The sequence below is a fragment of the Rhincodon typus genome, chromosome 4 (assembly GCF_021869965.1).
Source record: "Rhincodon typus isolate 14 chromosome 4, sRhiTyp1.1, whole genome shotgun sequence".
In the NCBI taxonomy this organism is placed as follows: Eukaryota; Metazoa; Chordata; class Chondrichthyes; order Orectolobiformes; family Rhincodontidae; genus Rhincodon; species Rhincodon typus.
In genome coordinates this window covers 88,194,355-88,215,011 of record NC_063335.1, presented here as the reverse complement: position 1 = coordinate 88,215,011, position 20,657 = coordinate 88,194,355, and the positions used below count along the sequence as shown (strand labels likewise).

At 41.2% G+C, this 20,657-nt stretch overlaps 1 protein-coding gene across 3 annotated transcripts in view; it reads left to right on the top strand.

The window, feature by feature from the left end:
• Positions 1 to 8,861, top strand: part of smarcc1a (SWI/SNF related, matrix associated, actin dependent regulator of chromatin, subfamily c, member 1a) — a 192,342-nt gene extending 183,481 nt beyond the window's left edge. For all 3 annotated transcript variants that reach the window (XM_048595545.1, XM_048595544.1, XM_048595546.1), the window contains 2 exons: positions 2,412 to 2,591; positions 5,535 to 8,861. In XM_048595545.1, the coding sequence (XP_048451502.1) occupies positions 2,412 to 2,591; positions 5,535 to 5,608 (254 nt within the window). In that variant the 3' untranslated portion in view covers positions 5,609 to 8,861. The remainder of the gene's footprint in view (positions 1 to 2,411; positions 2,592 to 5,534) is intronic.
• Positions 8,862 to 20,657: the final 11,796 nt, after the last annotated feature.

The window sequence follows — 20,657 nt, the reverse complement described above, 5'->3', positions numbered from 1 at the left end:
GGAGGTGGATGTTAGTAAGAAAGATGTACTAGGAATTTTGAGGAACTTGAAGATAGGTAAGTCCCCCGGGCCTGAAGGGATTTATCCAAGGATTCTATGGGAAGCGAGGGAAGAGATCGCAGGGCCTTTGGCGATGATCTTTTCATCCTCACTGTCCACAGGTGTAGTGCCGGAAGATTGGTGAGCGGCAAACGTCATTCCCTTGTTCAAAAAAGGGAATAGGGAATACCCCGGAAATTGCAGGCCAGTTAGTCTTACTTCAGTGGTGGGCAAATTATTGGAAACGGCTCTGAGAGATAGGATTTATGATCGCTTGGATAGGTACAGTTTGCTTTCTGATAGTCAGCATGGATTTGTGAGGAGTAGATCATGCCTCACAAACCTGATTGAATTCTTTGAAGAGGTGACCAAACACGTGGATGAAGGTAGAGCAGTGGATGTGGTATACATAGATTTAAGTAAGGCGTTTGATGAGGTTCCCCATTGTAGGCTCATGCAGAAAGTAAGGAGGCTTGGGGTAGGAGGAAATGTGGCATATAGGATTCAGCATTGGCTGACCCTTACAAGACAAAGGGTGGTAGTGGGCGGAAAATATTCAACATGGTGCTTAGTTACGAGTGGTGTACACAAGGATCTGTTCTGGGTCCTCTACTATTTGTGATTTTTGTAAATGATTTGGATGTAGGAGTGGAAGGGTGGATTAGTAAGTTTGCGGACAATATGAAGGTGGGTCGAGTTGTGGATAGTGCGGAGGATTGTTCTAGGTTACAAAGGGACATTGATAGGATGCAGAGCTGGGTTGAGAAGTGGCAGATGGAGTTTAACCCTGAAAAGTGTGAGGTGATTCATTTTGTAAGGACACATTTGAAAGCAGAGTACAGGGTTAATGGAAAGATTCTTGGCAGTGTGGAGGAGCAGAGGGATCTTGGGGTTCATGTCCACAGTTCCCTGAAAGCTGCCACCCAGGTGGATAGAGTTGTTAAGAAGGCGTATGGTGTGTTAGCTTTCATTAATAGAGGGATTGAGTTCAAGAGCCGTGAAGTTATGCTCCAGCTGTACAACACCCTGGTTCGGCCACATCTGGAGTATTACGTCCAGTTCTGGTTGCCTCATTACAGGAAAGATGTGGAAGCGTTGGAAAAGGCGCAGAGGAGATTTACCAGGATGTTACCTGGAATGGAGGGAAGGTTTTACGAGGAAAGGTTGAGAGAGCTAGGGCTTTTCTCTTTAGAACGAAGGATGAGAGGTGACTTGATAGAGGTGTACAAAATGATCAGAGGTATAGATAGAGTGGATAGCCAGAGACTTTTTCCTAGGGTGGAGGTAGCTATTATGAGGGGGCATAGTTTTAAACTGACTGGAAGTAGATATAGGGGAGATGTCAGAGGTAGGTTCTTTACTCGGAGAGTGATAGGGGCATGGAATGCATTGCCTGAGAGGGTAGTGGAGTCGGCCTCATTAGGGGCATTTAAGTGGCTATTAGATAGGCATATGGATGATAGTATAAGGTCGGAGTGGAGGATAGATAGATCTTATATTTAGGGTTAAAGTTTGGCACAACATTGTGGGCCGAAGGGCCTGTACTGTGCTGTACAGTTCTTTGTTCTATGTTCACTCCGTTCAAGAGAAATTAGGGATGGCTGTCATAAACTTGTCAGTGATGTTCACATCACATGAGAAACAAACTAAAATAAATTATTTGTGTTAGGGTACATAGCCCACAGAGGCTTAGTGGTTACTTACAGTGCCAGGGACCCATGTTCAATTCCAGGCCTGGTTGACTGTGTGAAGTTTGCACATTCTGTCCATGTCAGGGTGGATTTCCAGCCACAGTCCAAAAATGTGCAGTTTAAGTAGATTGGCCAAACTAACTGACCCACAGTGCCCAGGAATGTGCAGTCTCGGTAAAATAGTCCTGGCAGAAATGTAGATTACAGCGATAAGGTAGGGTGGTTGGTCTGGGTGGAATGGCCTTAGGAGGGTTGGTGTGGACTCAATTAGCCAAATGGCCTGTATTCATACTGTAGGGATTCTATATCCAATTCATTATCATTAATGCTGAATTCACAGTGACATACTGTGGAAGGGCAGATTAACAGTTTCTTACGGGCCAAATTGCGGAGACACTGGAAGGAGCTTTGTTCTGAAATCAGTTTGTGCTGCTTCTGTTCTGGTGAAAAGCAACATAAAGGCTGAATTACATGTAAAGTTAGCCATTAACGTAAGTATTTGTAGGCATTGGATCATAAAAGTGGTGCTTTCATTTAGTGGATGCCCAACTTACAAATTTTGTGTTACTATAAATAGATTGAACTTAATATGCTAAGTTGGTTGTGTACTTCTGGTAATTAGTGCTTTGATAAATCTTCAGTCTTACTAGTTATTTTTTTTTGATTTTGCTGTTGTAATAGGTCAGATGTCAGGAGCTGGGACAATGATGCCTGGGCAGCCCATGGCAGGCCGTATGATACCGAACCTTCCGCCAAATATTCCATCAGGAGCACCTCCCCATCCAAACCCAACCGTTGTATCAACAGCAGCACATGGTAACATGTTGGGCCCACGACCAGCAGCTGCCACCAATGGCATGTGTAAGGTTTCTCATTTCAAAAATTAAGCCTTCATTTCTCTATGCAAATAATTCTGTTATGTGCTTCACTTACAAAGAATCGTTTTAAGAAATTTAAATAAAACAAATATCAAAGAAACAAATTGCCAGTTTATCTACATTTGACATTGAGAGAGGAATATTGGCCATTGAATTGGGAAGACTGTTTTCAAGAGGGGAGGATATGGCAGTGTTGTGGTGTTTTCACGGGTAATCCAGAGACCAAAGCTAATGTTTTAGGAACATGGCGTTTGAGTCCTACCATGGCAAATGGTGAAATTAGACTTCAACGAATAAATCTGGAATTAAAACTTAGTCTAATGGTGACCATAAGGCATTGTCAGTCGTTGTTAAAACCCATCGGGTTCACTTAATGTCCTTTAGGGAAGGAAAATATGCCATCCTCCTCTGGCCTGGTCTATGTGTGACTGGAGATCCACAGCAACGTAGTTGATCTTAACTGCCAAGCAAGCTACTCGGTAGTATCAGTTTGCTACAAAGCCTAAAAGGAAGGAAGGAAAGAAAGCAAACGGACCACCCAGCATCAACAAAGGCACCAGATGCCACAACAACCACACAGCTTTGTGACCTCTCCAAAGTCGTCCTCAGTAACATCTGGGGACTTTTGCCAAAATTGGTGAAGCATTCCATTGAGTAGTAAAGCAACAGCCTGATATTGCCATATTCACCAGATCATATCTTGCAGACACTGTCCCTGACACCACTAGCACCATCCATGGGTATGTCATGTCCTATCAGCAGGACAGACACACTAGTAATTGTGGCTCAACATTACAGTTGGCAGGGAGTTTCCCTTGGCGCTCGTAATGTTGACTCTGAGCCTCTTAACATCTCACGGTATCAGGTCAAGCATAGCCCAGGAAGGTCTCCATTGATTACCATCCCTTTCCTACATTGCACCCGCTCAGCTGATGAAGCAGTTCTCCTCCTATTGAATACCAGTTTGATGGTGAGGGGTACGCTGGATGGAGAACGTCAGTGTTCACCAAGAGTTGCTCAGTAGCAACACTACCGACCAAGTTGATAAGTCCTAAAGGACATAGCATCTAGACTCTGCCTGCAACAGGTAATGAGGGAACCAAACAGGTAAAATCATACTTGACCACCTCCTCCCCAATCTACCTGTAATAGATGCACCGTCCATGTTTGCATCGTTGAAAGTGATCATTGTATAATCCTCACGGAGATGAAATCCCATTTTTCACGTTGAGAATCCCCCTCATAAACTGTTACGTGACATGACCACCATAATTTCAAACAGATTTGGCAACTCAAAATTGGGTTTCCATAAGGTGCTTTGGGTATCAGTAACAGCAGAATTGTATTTGATTATAACCTTATAGCCCAGCCTATCACCACCCTATCTTTACCATCCAAGAAATGAAACTTGATTTAATGAAGAATTCAGTTTAGTATATCAGGAGCAGCACCTGATTTTAGCAGTATCTAAAACTGAGTTACCAACCTGGTGAAACTACAATACAGGACTCCTTCCTTGGTTAGTAGCATACATTGTAGCTAAATGATCCTGCAACCAACAGATCAATCTAAGCTCCACAGTCCTATTGCATCGAGTTGTGAGTGGTAGTGAGCTACCATACAATAACAGAGAAAGCTCCACAAATTCTCCATGGTAGGAAGCTCAGCAAATCAGAACAACTCAAGTATCCATAAGCATCTTTAGCCAAAATTTCTCAGTGGACTATTCATCTCTGTCTCCTCCTGAAGACCCCAGTGTCACAGATGCCAGTCTTCATCCAATTCACTTTACTCCATGTGATATCAAGGAAAGACTGAAGGAGTAATACTGCAAAGGCTGTGGACCTTGACAATATTCTACTGTAGTACTGAAGATGTGTGCTCCATAAGTAAACCACACCCTGGCCAAGCTATTCCAATACAGTTACAGCACTGGAATGAGCCCCATTGTAAATATGTTGGGGTTACCATTGACCAGAAACAGAGGTGGACCAGCTGTATAAATACTGTGGCAACAAGAGCCAGCCAAAGATTAGAAATTCTGCAACAGGGAACTCTTCATTTGACTCCCAAAAATCTGTCCACCATTTACATGTCTTCAGTCAGGGGTGTGATGAGAGTATAGCCGTACACATGGCTGAACGAACGTAGCTCCGTCAGCACTCCGGAATTTTGATACCATTCAGTACAAAGCTGCCACTTGATCAACACCCCATCTTAAACCTTAAACATTCACTCCTTCCACCATCAGCTTATTGGCAGCAGTGTGCACAATCTGTAAAATATAATGCAATCAGTCACCATGGCTGTTTTGATAACACCTTTCAAAACGACCTACCACCTGAAAAGGTAGGGGCAGTAGATAGATGGGAACACCACTATCTGTAAGTTCCCCTTATATCGCCACTACTTCATTGTTACTTTGTCAAAATATCAGCAATCCTTTCCTTACAGCATTATCAGTGTACCTACAGCACATGAACTACCGTGATTCAAGACGGCAACTCAGCAGCAAATTGTAAGGGCAGTGAGGGACGGACAGTAAATGCCAGCCTAACCAAGACACCCATATCCTGTGATTAAATCAAAAAAAGGCAGATGAAGATTGAACTAAGTGATCCATGTTTCCTAGTTTTCAAGCATCAGTTTGACTTCTTTAGTAATACTCTGTCCTCTGGATCATATTTTTTTTTTTGTGTTGCATTACATCAGGAATTGAATATTTAAGCAATGTTGAAGGAGTATTGCAAGTTACCAGCCTTCTAATGAGATGTGAAGCTGAGGTTTCCATTAGCAATGCAGTTAGATATAGCTGGCAAGAGAGCAGAGTTGGTATCATGGAAAGAGGCAAATGGCGTTCTTGTTTAGAACATAATCATTAACATTTTTGTCTGTTAAACCTAATCAGACTTGTATTTCTTTTCAGATCCAGGCCCCGCTGTGCAGCCAGATGGTGTAGTGGTGCCCACAACAACAGCACAAGCATCTGCAGTACCATAACCAGTGTGAATGGATTATAACCACATGATACTGTTAGTAGGAGACCTAAGCAGTGAAACCCAAGAAACCATCTCCTACTAGTTTCTGTCCAGCTACCTCCCTTTTTGAAGACACTGAATTCAAATGCTTGCCTTCCCATTTTATTTTTGCTCCATCCTTTTTATTGCAGTAAAGTTTTCTTTTTGAAGAAAAAATTCTTTGCCTAAAAAAAATAAAATACATTGTAGTTACTTTTTCCAGAAACAAAATCAGGCTACTTGTCTACCTCCCTTTCTGTGTGGATTTCATACAACTGGTTGCTTCTACCCTACCTCCTCTATGGTTTTTCTGTTAAAGTAGACTTGTTTGTCACTGTAGTTCATTCATGATTAGAAGTGATGTACTTTTTAGTAGGCAGTCTTGTAAACCTGCTTTAGGAGCAGAACTTTCAGCTGGTAAGCGTATTTACATATAGATTATTGAGCCAAGGCAGCGTTGTTGGAGGAGTGAAATCTTTCTGTCATTGTAATGTTAGTCAGGTTTAATCAACTAATTTAGTTTCTTGTAGGGAGCTTCTCTTCATTCTTCCCTGTCTTGAAAACTTGAAAGCATTAACTGGTACTGGGGTACTCTACACGATGGATCATACTAAATATAATTCTTCAGGTCAAAGGTGAACCTACTTCTTCAGTCTAACTTGCAAAACTAGTTCACAAATAACTGGCCAAACCAAAATGCATTCCTTTGCTTTGCTGAATTCTGGATTGTAGCAGAGCTGTGGTTCACAGAGAAAGCACACAATACATTGATTTTAGATTGCACAGAGCTGTTATGTTTGGAGTACTTGCTTTAGCTTTGGGTTGCAGTTGTCCTTTAGTAGTAAGGTGTTTGAAGGTTACTCCTATAAAATTGCCATGCAGGAGCTGTTTGTGGTTTAGTCATTTTAAAAAGCAAAAACCTCCTCCATGCAAATCCCAGAGAATTCTGGTTCACTGATATTGAGTGCCAAATTTGGGAGACCCCACAGCTGAGAAAAGTGGGATGGAATCAGTCTAGACAGTGTGCCGCTTGTATTTCTGTGACTGAATTTGTTACTTTACTGTTGCAGCATGATGCATCATTGGAAGTGTCCAAGCTATGCATGAGGCCCAGGCAACGCCGTCCTATTTGAGCTGCGGTTTCTAAATTGATTGTTGTTTGGAAGTGGTGATTTGGCAACAGCTTTCTTCACATTATTGCCTCATTGAGGCTAACAACTTGTATCCGTCTGATAAATCTGAACTAATTGCCCAGTACATGTGAGCTGAGGCAGGTATTGAGGAGAGATTGGTGATAAGGTGCACGTTCAATTGATACAGGGAAGCCAGAAATATAAGTATTCTGCTTTTAATCAAGTATAACATTGAATAGTGTGTAATTGGCCAATGTATAGTATGAATTTCAGTAGAAAGTGATGGATGTCCAACTTAGCAACTGTGAATAGAAAAATGAGTTAATGATTCAGATCTGTAACCTTTCATCAGAACTAAGAAATGCTTCCAGCAATATTCTGTTTATGTTCAGATTTCCAGCATCTGTGATATTTTGTTTTCCTTCTAAGGATTCTCAGTTAGTGAGTGAAATTATGCTTTGCAGAGGTCTAATGAAACCACTGAAATATCTCTATGTAACTCAGGATATTTCTAGCATGCTGTTAGTTCATATACAAATGTTCAAGCACTTATCCTTGAGGCACTACATTGAAAAATCAAACATGAACCTCGGAGTATCTTCCTCCCGTTTTTCCTCTTCATTCCTGAGTGGGTTTGGGCTTTAATTTCAGTTATTTTGCTTCAGCAGATATCAGAAGTACCAGCAGAGGGGTCACTTTTACTGGCATTTAGTACTTTCCCTTAGCTTATGGGAAGTGTAGTACTATTCTTTAGTTGATTATGTTCATATCGTAGAATCCCTACAGTGTGGAAACAGGCCCTTCGGTCCAAACAGTCCACACCACCACTCAGAGCATCCCACCTAGACCCATCCGTCATAACCCACCTAATCTACACATCCCTGAACACTATGGGCAATTTAACCTGGCCAATCCACCTAGCCTGCACATCTTTTGGACTGTGGGAGGAAACGGGAGTACTCTCAGAGACACGGGGAGATAGCTCCACACAGTCAGTCGCCCGAGGATTGGATCGAATCCGAGTCCCTGGCGTTGTGAGGCAGCAGTGCTAACCACTGAGCCATCGTGCTGCCCTGACGTTCTTGGGACATAGAGGAGATAGCTAGAGTGGATCATTTGCTTTTGTGTGGAGGGAGTTGATGTAGAAGGAGACTGTAGTTTCAATCACAGTATTGACTTGGACTTCAATCACTCTTTTCCAAATCGACAATATGATGTCTTTTGAGAGAGGGGCATTTTTAACATTGCTGTTAGAGTTGCAGTGTTTGTTTAAATTGAAAGAGCAGTTATGTTTCTGATGTAGTCTTTCTAATTCATCTAATGATGACTGAAGAGTATAGATATGTCAGTATGTGGCATTTGCATATCTTCAATCTTTTTTATGTTCTATTCCTTCTCCTTATTCTTACTTTAAAAAGCATCAATTATATTAACAATATATATTACAAAGGTTGGCTATCTTTCGATTCAGGTGTATGTAGTTTGTGTGTATATAAAGGTGCAACTTAAAAGCTGCTAAAATTTGTTTTTTGCAATGGTACTGGATAATGGTGGCTTTGAAAACAATTTTATTCTTTTGATTCTCTTTCTCAGCCCTGCTCAAGGCTGCTTTCTGTGACAGGGTGAGACCCTGTCCAGGCTGTGGCAGTTGGACAAGTAGAGCTGGAGTCCAACATTTTTTGTTTGACACATGTCTTGATGTGTGTCTGAATCTGTTTCCTACCAATCCATAATACCACTTTAATTATGCTTTCAAACATTGCTACTGATTTTCTTTCTCCTTTAAAGCATCCTTTTAATTCCCTCACCAAATGACTTTGTGGATTGGTCGGGTTCTGCTTGGGGACCACTGTAAAACCTGTTAAAAAAAAAATTAAACCAAATTTAAACCAAAAAACTCTTTGGGACTTAAAATTAGAATTTTTATGTATATCTGAGCCATTTCCTTTCAAAGTTGAAATGCATTGATAAGAGGGATAGAGACACTTAGAAAATGAACCATCAATGCCTTTTGTACTTGTGATCAAGTGGTAAACTTTAATATTAAAAAGCAATAGCTGGTTTAAAGTATAGATAACACAGTGTGGAGCTGGAGGAACACAGCAGGCCAGGCAGCATCAGAAGAGCAGGAAAGTTGACGTTTCGGGTCGGGACCCTTCTTCAGAAATGGGGAGGGAGTAGGGAGCTCAGAAATAAATAGAGGAGGAGTGGGGCTGGGGAAGTTAGGTGGGATAGTGATAGGTGAGTGCAGGTAGGCAGTGGTGGGGATTGATCAGTGAGGTGGGGGGGGTGCGGTTAGGTGGAAGAGAAGATGGACAGGTTGTGTCAGGTCAAGGAAGTGGGGATAAGAGGGAGGGTTGGACCATGGGATGAGGCTGGGGTGGGGAGATTTTGAAACTGATAAAATCCACATTTAGACCATTGGGCTTTAGGTTGCTGAGGCAGACTTTTATCAGTTTCAAAATCTCCCCACCCCCAGCCTCATCCCATGACCAACCCTCCATCTCATACCCGCCTCCTTGACCTGACACAACCTGTCCATTCTCTCTCCCACCTACTGCCCCCAACACCTCACTGACCAATCCCCACCACTGCCTACCTGCACTCACAATCACCATCCCACCTACCTTCCCCAGCCCCACTCCTCCTCTATTTATTTCTGAGCTCCCTTCCCCCTCCCCATTTCTGAAGAAAGGTCCTGACCTGAAACGTCAACTTTCCTGCTCTTTTGATGCTGCCTGGCCTGCTGTGTTCCTCCAGCTCCACACTGTGTTATCTCTGACTCCAGTATCTGCAGTTCTTACTATCTCTGAGCTAGTTTAAGGCAGTTCATTTTTGATATTTATTAAATTCATTGTTATTTGGATTTCAATAATTTTCATGGTTGGTGTATGATTTTTTTTTTTAATTTTGATGATTGAAGCTGTTCATCCATCAGAACAATTGATCATTTCTGTTCCAATCTTAAAATATCTTTTGTTGAGCACTTTATTGTGTTACTTCTGAAGTTTTAGTTCACAGCCAAGTTGTGAACATTCCTGACTAAACTTGATTTGTTTTTTTCTGCTCCAAAAAGCTTTGAGCTTTCAATACCTATGATTATCTGCTCTAGATGTGAGGGATCTGTATTTATAATAGAGTGAAGTATGATATCAGTTAAATTATTTCTTGGTAATACAGAACTGAAATACTGTTTTTAAAATCAAAGACATAAAGCAGAAATGTTCTTGTCTTGTGACAGTTCTGTTGATTGCTTGAAATCACACTTGGACAGGGAACATCGCACAGTATGGGAAGTGATGCTGATTGGTTGTACCATAATTTCAGTGATGCAGCGGGAATAATGTGAATCTTGGTGCACTTCAAAAAAAAATGTCCCAGACAAGGCAGGAGGACTTGGTTAGGGTGTTGTCATCGGGATTAGCAGTCTCTATGACATCTCCACGTGGAGGACATGTTTGCAGTATTTTAAACTGCAGCTGTTTCAAAGTCTTTGTTTATAAAAGATGAATAATTTCCATGCGCTCCTGTTGAAGTAGAGCAATGATTTCCTCAATGTGTTAGTAATAGAACACCAATTGGCGATTTTTTTAACTATTCTCGCATTCCTATAAGCAGTGCTCAGTACATACATTTCCTCATGGTACACAGTTAGTCTATTGTCAACCTTTTGAATAAGGCCATTACCATTCACTTACCATGTAAGCCTAATGTGAAGAAAGGACATATTAAAACTATCCTGTGTGATGATGGCTACATTGATCAAATCCTCACTTGCTATATCACAGAATCACAGCGTTATTACAGTGCAGAAGAGACCAGTTAGCCTATCATACCTGTTCTGGCTCTGTTACTTACTGCCAATCTGCTCCCTTTTCCCCAAGCCCTTATACACTATTGTTACCCAAAAATGCATCCAATGCCATCTTTATTGCCTAAATTGAACTGGCCTCTACGTTTTCAGGTAGTGCCTTCCCTACTCTAACAGCTCGTGTGAAAAAGGTTTTCATTTTTTCACATCACCCATTTCCCCCCCACCACCACCAAATGTATTGCAGAAACTCATGATAGAGTCTATAGCTGCCATTTCTGGCCCTGAATGGTTACCAGCCTACCTCTGATTATCATAGAAGTGTAAAGTGTTTAAAAAAATTTGAACGACAGATGAAACCATCTGTCTGGTGCTGCTATTTTTCTCCATTAACAAGCTGCCATCAAGCCAAAGACCTCTTACCTACCACGGAAATGAGTAATGTGATGTGAGTTTCAGTGCTAGTGTGATACTAGGCGTGTAGGCCATATGTCCCATATCGACAACACCTCCTTCAATCGTTGGCAGTGTGTCACTCATACTCAACCAGCCCATGCTTGCAAACCTCAGACACTGTCCAACTGAGATGTACTTGAGCATTTGGACAACGTTTACTAATGAATTTGGGCTGTACTAAGAATTGCACCAAAAATTGAGGATTTTCAGGCTCTGTGTGATGTATTTACATATGCTGTAAACTAAAGAGATTAACCCTGTTCTGTTCTTTGTAAACAAAATGAATTCTCCATACATTTTTATTCAGAAAAAGGTGATGGAGACTTTTAATTACCGTTACATTCCCCATGACCAATCAGAGTCTACTCACCTGGTCTGATTTATTTCATTTAACTAAAATTGCTCGTTCCTGCTGTATCTCCATGCCAATTTTGCTCTAACTAATCAGCACCACTTTCTTGTACTGTTATAAATTGATGCTCCTTTCATGGATTGGTTTCTCATGTGTCAGGCCGGATGAATGCACAATGAAAACCTTCACCTTTGTATTTCTTTTTATTAATGTTCAGGTTCTGAACTACTAAACAGTTACAGGTGAATAATGTCACTGGGACCAGGCTTAATATGGAATGTCTAAATGGGTTAAATTTTTTGCATAGATGTTTATTTAGGATGAATCTCTACCTATTAGCCAGCCAATCATGTTCATGCCAGATGCTTTTGTTTTGGACAGCTTTCTCTAAAGTCTGCACCAGTTCAAGAAGGCAGCTCACCACATTCATCAGGTCCATTAAGGGTGAACCATAGCCCAGTGATGCTAGCATCCTGTGAACAAATACATTTTAAAAAATGAAACTTCTATGTTGCACATTTTCAAAGTGCTTTAAAAATATTTCCAACTTGTGACAAGATAGTGAACTCCTTTTGCACATCTTTCCAAGAAAATCAGAACTGGCATGTGTTTTGCTAATTAAAGAAGTTCATGTAAATTCTGCATGCTTCAGTCATCATTGGTACTATAACTCAATGTCAATGGAACTGGACTACCCATTCAGGTGTTTTTTCAGTAAATTATAAAACTAACTTAGGTGTTGATTACTTAGTTATGAGCCTCAAAGCTATTGAGCTGGTTTTGAGCACACTACCCCTGTGGGGGTACCCCTGTAGGTGACTTGAGATGAAGGACCTTTGTTAGTGAAGCGAAGAACGCTAAACTACATCTTGTCCTTACTTAACATTGTGCAGATACATCTGAGGACAAGAATGTGAAGTTGTCTTCATTGTTAACATACTGAGGTATTGCCATGTCTCAAATAGGACAGATTGACAAATATGGTAAGGACATCCGATAAGAAACTGGAAGCTGAACATCAACAGCATTGTATTGCTTCACAACGTTATCTCCTTCATGAAGAAATCCAACAGGAGATTTGAAAGCTACTTTGCCTAACGCATGGTAAACATGTAACTTTGGAGTGGTTGAAACAAGTAATACAGATGCATTTACAGGGTAGCTAGATTAGCATTTGAGGGAGAAGGAAATAGATGGTGATTGTGGTAACTAACAAGGTCAGCCAGCTGGACCTCATAGAATGAGTTCCCTGCTTGGGGCTATTGATCTGATCCAATCAGGGAGACCTGGCTAGAATAAAAGGGTAAATATCAGTGATAGTGAACCCTTGGAATGCCTGACTCAGTGAGAAGCAGTGCTGTTGTCAGTGGCTATGCATTTGTAAATGATAGGTGATGGGATGCTATCCTAGTTGTTTTAGTGGTGATTAAACTGGGACATTGTAATTGTTGTTTTGGGGATCTGGAACAGCAATTGAGTTCTACTAGACTTAAATGGAGTAAGATAACTCATAAGCCCAGTATCCAGGAGGATGTCCAAAGAGTTCATGCCCTGGAAACTCCACCTGCATCTGGTTTGGAATAGTTACATTCCTGAGCAACATCCAAATCATAACCAATCAAGCTAAACATCTAATTAAATGGCCATCCAGTTCAAATGAGGTCAATACCGGTATGCTGTATCAGTCTTCACAGAACCAGTTGTACTAAAATTTGTTCTGGACTTCTGCTCTTAAATTTACATAAGTTCAACTAGGCTGAAAACCTATACCAGGGAGCCTTAAGATACAACCTCTGTTCTGGTCTCTTATGAAAGACAGCTGGTTCAGTTACCAGTTATTGTGGTAGAAGGCTGAGGATCATTCTTGATGGGGTGAAATCGGTTGAGAGATTCACCTAGCCTGTATCAAATAACTGGTGGTTTCGAGGAAAGCTTAGGGACTATGAGGAGCCAAAGCAATTTTGCATGTTGAGCAGCACCGGTCAAACTAATTTTGAAGCCAGCTGGGTCAGTTCAACTTTGGGGATTTTAAACAGTAAACTTCTTCAGGATTGGATAAGTACCCAGTCACTTGGATAGAGGATTTGTACACAAAGCTGGTGGAAAGTTTTTCCTTCTCAACACCAGACACAAGCCACAATTACTAGCAATTGCAGTTAGACCAGGATTCTCAGAAGTATGCTACAATTAATACCCATAAGGGCTTGTGCCAGTCTACAAGACTGTCATTTGGCACACTGTTAGCCTGTTCAGTTTTTCAGCAGACAACGAAGAACATTTTACAAGGTCCATCTCAGCTTGCCATTTATGTCGACAATGTCCTCATAACAGAAAACTAATAGGAAACACTTTGAGAACTTGGATTTTTTTTCCAAGACAAATGTACACCTAAGAAGGGAAAATGGTCTCCCAAGTGACCTATTTGGGCTACATGGTGGACAAAGCCAGGTTATGTACATTAGAAGAAAAAGTGCCCTAGCCCTTGCATCTGTCCAGGAGCTTAATCATTTACCAGATCCAGAAATGACCTATGGAAAATTCATACATAACCTGCCATCCATCCTAGTTTTGGAAGTGGCCTCATACACAGGTACTAGCTTTCAGTAAAGAAACAACTATCATCCTCTTAATGTGTTAGCATACTATGATCCCAAGAAAGATCTGGTATTGACATGTGATTCCTCCCCGTATCCCACGGGGTGCTTTTAGCTAATAGGTGGCCCACTGGAGAGGAATGCCTCATTGCTCATGCATCCAGGACTTCGGCTAATGCCGAGCATTAATGCGCCCAAATAGGAAAAGAAGGATTGGCGGTCATATTTGGAGTCAAAAAGTTCCATTGATAGCTTTATTGGTGAAAATCTAGAGGTAGAAGTGCTAACCACTGAGCCATCATTCTATCCTGATAAAGCAGTATTGCCCAAAACTTTAGCCACAATTCAAGGGTAGGCTCTAAGAAAGTGCTTAGGATTACAAATTAGAACATGGTCTAGAACACCGAATACTGAATGCAGATGCACTGAGCCGCCTTTCATTAACAGATACATCACCTGCAGTACTCTCGATGGAAGAGTTGGCCATGACGTTGTATTTTCTGGACACACTACCAGTCACAACTAACAATGTCAGACTTTGGATATAGAAACAATTAGTATTAATGGAGGGAGACTACAGGGCCTTTGCAGCTAGAATTGAAACCTTTTTATGCCCAGAGATCAGGTCACAGTTGAAGACAGAATATTATTTATGGGGAGTGTGACTCATCGTCCCAAGCAAAGGTTGCCATCAAATACTTTCTGAACTCCACCAGGGGTCCCCGACGTGAAGATCTTGGTGACAAATTATGCCTGATGGCTAGGCTTGGATGCAGACATAGCCACATTATTGGGACAGTCCTCAATAAAGCCGAAAATTACTGCTGCCAGCTTTGAGATAGTATGTTGAGATAGTATCAGGAATTCCAATGCCCAACCCAAAACTCTGCCAAGTGAGAGAGTTTCATACAGTGAACAAAGTTTGGTGCAAGAATCATGGAAATGGCCCCACATGGGTAAGAGGTATGAGTGATGCATGATCAGGACCAGTGACTTATGGAGTTTGGGTAGACATAATTGTTCTGAATAAAAATGTTGACCATTTGAAAGCTGCAAATTTGCAGACTGTGGGAATAAAACTATCCCTGCTCCTTGGAGCTTTCAGAAATACTTCAAGGACCTGCTGATTCACCCCCTCCGTCGAGCATTATTGAGTCCTCTGAACCAGAGAATGACATGATGGAAGTCACCACCTCGCTGCATCTGCCTCTGGAAGAAGGGAGGAAATAGTCTACTGAACGTACTCCAAGCATATGAGGCAGGCTCCTGTTTATTACATGCCCCTCCTGTCAGATTCCAAGTTGGAGGAACCTGACCTAGCGTTAAAACACCCCAGGAAGCTTTCAAAGGAATCAGACCCCCCCTGTGTCCATGAACAAAGAGGCAGAGGGATGTAGTGATTGTAAAGATTTTGGGGTTGGTTAATCTGGTCCAATCAGGAAGATCTGGCTGACATAAAAGGATGAATGTCAGGGATATTAAACTCCTGGAATGCCACACTCCGTGAGAGGCAGCACTATTGTCAAAGGCTATGCATCTGTAAATAAAGGGTGATTTGGTGATCGGCTGCCAGTCTCTGAAGAGTTATTTCAGCAACAATGGTAGATTTAAATGAGAAAAGGTAGTTCCAGTAAAGCGTAATACAGGCATGTATTGAGCTGAATGACCTGTTCCTGTTCCATATAGTCTCTTAAAGTCAATTGACGGCCAACAGTCAGACTGGTGAGGCTTACACTGGAGAATCCTTGACTGGATCACAGAGAAGCTATGAAGAAGCCAGATAAGGAGTGCCTGCACAATATTAAGTGGTAGCAGTGAGTTGAGGGAACAAAGGAAACACAATTTGTAGAACTGGAAATGTTATAAAAAGATGAGGAAGGGGTGTTCTGAGGGAAGAGGAGACTAACAGTATGGTAACAGTGGTGCAGCAGCCAGCTTCTTTGGCAGGTAAATGTTAGCTATATTAGCTGTTTTGTCTTTCACCAGAAAAGTGAGATTTGAATTGATCTCTTTCCAGTCAGCATCCTACCAAATTAACAGTGGGGCAAGTTGGTGAGATTTAGGCAAGCGGTCCGTGTTTGTGGAATAGGAATCACTTAGAAGCATCTAAATGGATCGTTCTTTTCCAAATTTAAATAAAAATCAGCTGCTCATTTTGAATGATATTTACATCATTTTGTCAATTCTGAAGCTAAAACTGTTTATGAAATATCTCCAGGCAGCATTGCAATAACCAACCACCTTCAGCTGCTTCATCATAAGATCAGAAGTTGGGATGTCTGCTGATTGTGCATAATATTCAGCAGTATTTGCAACTCCTCAGATATTCTTATGCCTATGCAGCAAGATTTGAATAATATGTAGATTTAAACTGATAAGTAGCAAATAATATTCACAAAATTAGCAATGAATTATTATTAAGTATGAATCTAGCCATCATTTTTTGACATTCAGTAGTACTAGGACATAATCATACAGCACAGAGACAGGCCTTTCGACCTACCATGTCTATGCCGACCAAAGACCAAACTACACTAATCCCTTTCACCTGCACTTGGCCCATAGCCAACTATGCCCTCGCATTTTAAGTACTCATGTAGATGCTTAAATGCTGTGAGAGTATGTGCCTCCACCACCCACTGTTGCAGCATGCTTCCATGTATCTACCACCTTCTGGGTGAAAAATCTCCTCATATCTTCTCTAAATCACTTGTTCCTCACCTTAAACTCATGCTGTCTGATCTCAGACACATCTGCCTTGGGGAACAGATTCTCACAATATTCTGACTATACCTCTTAACTTTGTATACCTCAATCAGATTCCCCTTTAGCTCCAAGGAAAACAAATCCAGCCTAGCCCGTCTGTTGTCATAATGGAAATATTTCATCTCAGGCAACATGCAGGTGAATCTCCTTTGGGGAGATATGGCCTAATGCTATTATCGCTAGACAACTAATCCAGAGACCCTGGCAATGTTCTGGAGACCTGGGTTCAAATCCTGCGATGGAAAATGTGGAATTTGAATTCAATAAATATCTGGAATTAGGATTCCAATGATGACCATGAAAACATTTTAATTGTCAGGAAGATTAAAAAATACCCTATGGTTCATCAATGTCCCCAGGAAAGGAAACTGCTGTCGCCACTCTGGTCTACAAATCCACAGCAATGTGTAGTTGACAGTTAACTGCCCCCTGGGCAATTAGCTATGGGTAACAAATGCTGGCCTGGGCAGAGATTCCCACAACCTGTGAATTTAAAAAACCCTCTCCAGTGCAATTATGTCCTACAGTTAGTGTGGTGACCAGAACTGTACACAGTATTCCATCTGTGGCCTAACCAGTGAAGCCTCAGACCGCGTAAGGATGCCAGTCTCCCTCTCCAAAGGGCTTCAGTGAACCAGATTAGCTCTCCAGACAATCAACAAATGCCTCATAGTCACCACCAGACTTTTAGTTCCAACTGTCACTGATTTCCACATTAATAGAATCTTGGGAATTATCATTGACTAGAAACTGAGCTAACAAACCAAACAAGGCTACAATAGCAGGTCAGAGGATGGGAATTATGAAGTGAATAACTCACTTGTTGGGTTCCTCCAAAGTTTATTCGTTATCTACAAGGCACAATGTGAAAGTTTGCATGAATACTCTCCACTTGCCTGGGTGAACATAGTTCCAACAAGACGTGAGGCTTGATGTCATCCAGGGCAAAGTAGTCTGCTCAACACCCCATACTCCACCTTCAATCTCCATCACTGGTGAAAAAAATGTACAATATACAGATACGTTGTAACAATTCACCAATGCTCTTTTGATCCCATTTTCAAAAACCTTAACTGTCAGCACCTAGAAGGGTAAGGAAAGGAGATGCAGGGGAATGCTATCACTTGCAAGTCTCTCCAAACCATCTACCATGCTGACTTGAAACGATCACTGTTCTTTCACTGTCATTAGATCAAAATCCTGGAACACCCTAGTGGTACAATGGGTGCAGCTGCGTGGAACAGAGTGCAGTGTTTTGCAGACAGTCTACCTTCTCAAGTGCAATGACTGATGAACAACAAATATGAGACTTGCCAGGAATGCCAGGATCCATGAAATAATGCTTACAGTTTTTGTGTTGGGAAATTTCTAAGCAGAGAAGTGGAAATAATGCAATTTCACTGCTTTATTTTGCATTCTGTTTATAAGCTGTCTGCATTCAGCTGCTGAAAAGAACCTCAAGCTATCTAGTCAAATTTGACCATTTCAGATTTCAATACAATAGAAATTTTGTGTTATTCACTTGCATGTGTGACTGTTGTGTAATATAAGAATAGAAAATTGCTTTGTTAAAAGTTTGTCAGCAATTCCCATCCACTATCAAAAGTGATAACCCTAACTCACCTTGCTCCAGTATATCTAAGCTGGTAAGGCATATTTATCCTGGTCACCACCTCGGTGAGGACCATGCATTGGTGTATAAATTCAGGATCAGCAATTGTGATACTCTTTGTTGAATATCTTGGCAATCTTTTCCTAGAATTTTGGAAAAAACACAAGCTAATTTTAAAAAATAAAATCATTCATGAGAGTAGGTATCTCAGACAAGAGAGCATTTACTGCTCATCTCTAATTGCCTAGAGGGCAGTTGAAAGCCAGGCACACTGCTGTGCATGTTGTTAAGTGTGGCCCAGACCAGGTAAGGATTGCAGATTTTCATCCCTATGGAGCCAGATGTTCATGGATATGGTGCCAATAAGCAGGCTGATTTGGTCCTGGATGGTATCAAGCTTCTTGGGTGTTATTAGAGCTACAGTAGTCCATGCAAGTGTGGAGTATTAAAACATATTCCTGGCAGTCAAGTTCACAAATACTTAAGTTTGGGTTTGTAAGATTAACATAACCATTCCACGAGATAAAAAGCTTCCTGACGATATCCCTGTTTTCCAAATGGACTGCTTAATTTTAATAAGCCGTTGTTATGCTAAAAACACCCAGATATTTTAAGTATGTAGGATATTTATTTTCAGAAAATATACTTCCCTACTTAAATAAGTACATTAGAGATTAGGGTTCATTTTGGTGATAACAGAAAAAATCTTAAATGAGCTGATTTACTAATTTTACAATTTTATGAACAAATTAACAAGTCTTACACTTTAAGTGGATAAGTATACATGTGTGTCAAAAGCTATCAAAAGATGTAATAACATATGTTATAGAATCCAGTTTGGTGTTATTTGTACCTATCCAAGAAGATCTAAGAATATCAATGAATATCCATAGCTAAGAGTAAAATATCTAACAATATCTAAGAAGAGGATATCCACAACATTTAAAACAGTCCCAAAAAATGTGCAATATCTTCAGATCAGAAAAATATCTCTTGTGAAATATTATATGAGGGATTTGATTTGATTTAATTATTATTGTCACATGTACTGAGATACAGTGAAAAGTATTGTTTTGTGTGCTAACCAGACAAATCATATCTTGCATAAATATACCAGGATAATAGAACAGAATGCAGAATGTAGTGTTACAGCTACAGAGAAGGTGTAGAGAAAGATCAACTCTAATATACGAGAGGTCCGTTCATCAATCTGGTAACAGTGGGGAAGAAACTTTTCTTAAATCTGTTTGAAAATGTTTTCAAACTTCTGTATCTTCTGCCCGATGGAAGAGGGTGGAAAAGAGTATAACCGGGGTGGGAGGGGTCTTTGATTATGTTGGCTGCTTTCCCAAGACAGCAGGAAGTGTAGATGAAGTCAATGGAAGGAGGCTGGTTTGTGTAAGTGAATGAGCTGTGTTCACAACTCTCTGTAATTTCTTGAGGTCTTGGGCAGGGCAGTTGCATTACCAAGCTGTGATACGTCAGGATATGATGCTGTCTATGATGCATCTATAAAAATTGGTAAGAGTCATTGTGGACATGTCGAATTTCCTTAAACCTGAGGAAGTAGAAGTACTGGTGTGCTTTCTTGACTGTAGCATTGACATGGATGGACCAGGTGAGATTGTTGATGATATTTAATCCCAGGAACATGATGATCTGGACCACCTCCATCTCAGTACCTTGGTATAGACTGAGGCATTCCCTCCACTCCACTTCCTAAAGTTGATGATCAACTCCTTCATTTCGCTGACATTAAAGGGAGAGATTGTTGTCTTTACAGCATGCCACAAGGCTGTCTTTCTCCTTCCTGTACTCTGTCTCAACATTGTTTGGGATCTGACCCACTATGGTGGTGTCATCAGCAAATTTGTAAGTGGAGTTAGACCTGAATTTGGCCACACAGTCGAGAGTGTAGAAGAAATATAGTCAGGGGTTGAATATGCAGCTTTGCAGGGCGCCAGTGTTGAGGATTATTGTGGTGAAGGTGTTGCTGATTACAGTCTGTGGGTCAGCAAGTCGAGAATCCAGGTGGAGAGGGGATAGAGTTTGTGTGTGTGTGAAAGAGAGAGAGAGTGTGTGTGTGTGTGTGTGTGAAAGAGAGGGAGAGTGTGTGTGTAAGAGAGGGAGAGAGTGTTTGGAAGAGTGTGTGGGTGTGTGTGTATAAGAGAGTGTGTGTGTGTCTATAAGAGAGAGAGTCTGTGTGTGTGTGTGTGTATAAGAGAGAGAGTCAGTGTGTGTGTGTATAAGAGTGTGTGTGAGTGTGTGTGCATAAGAGAGAGTGTGTGTGTGTGTGCATAAGAGAGAG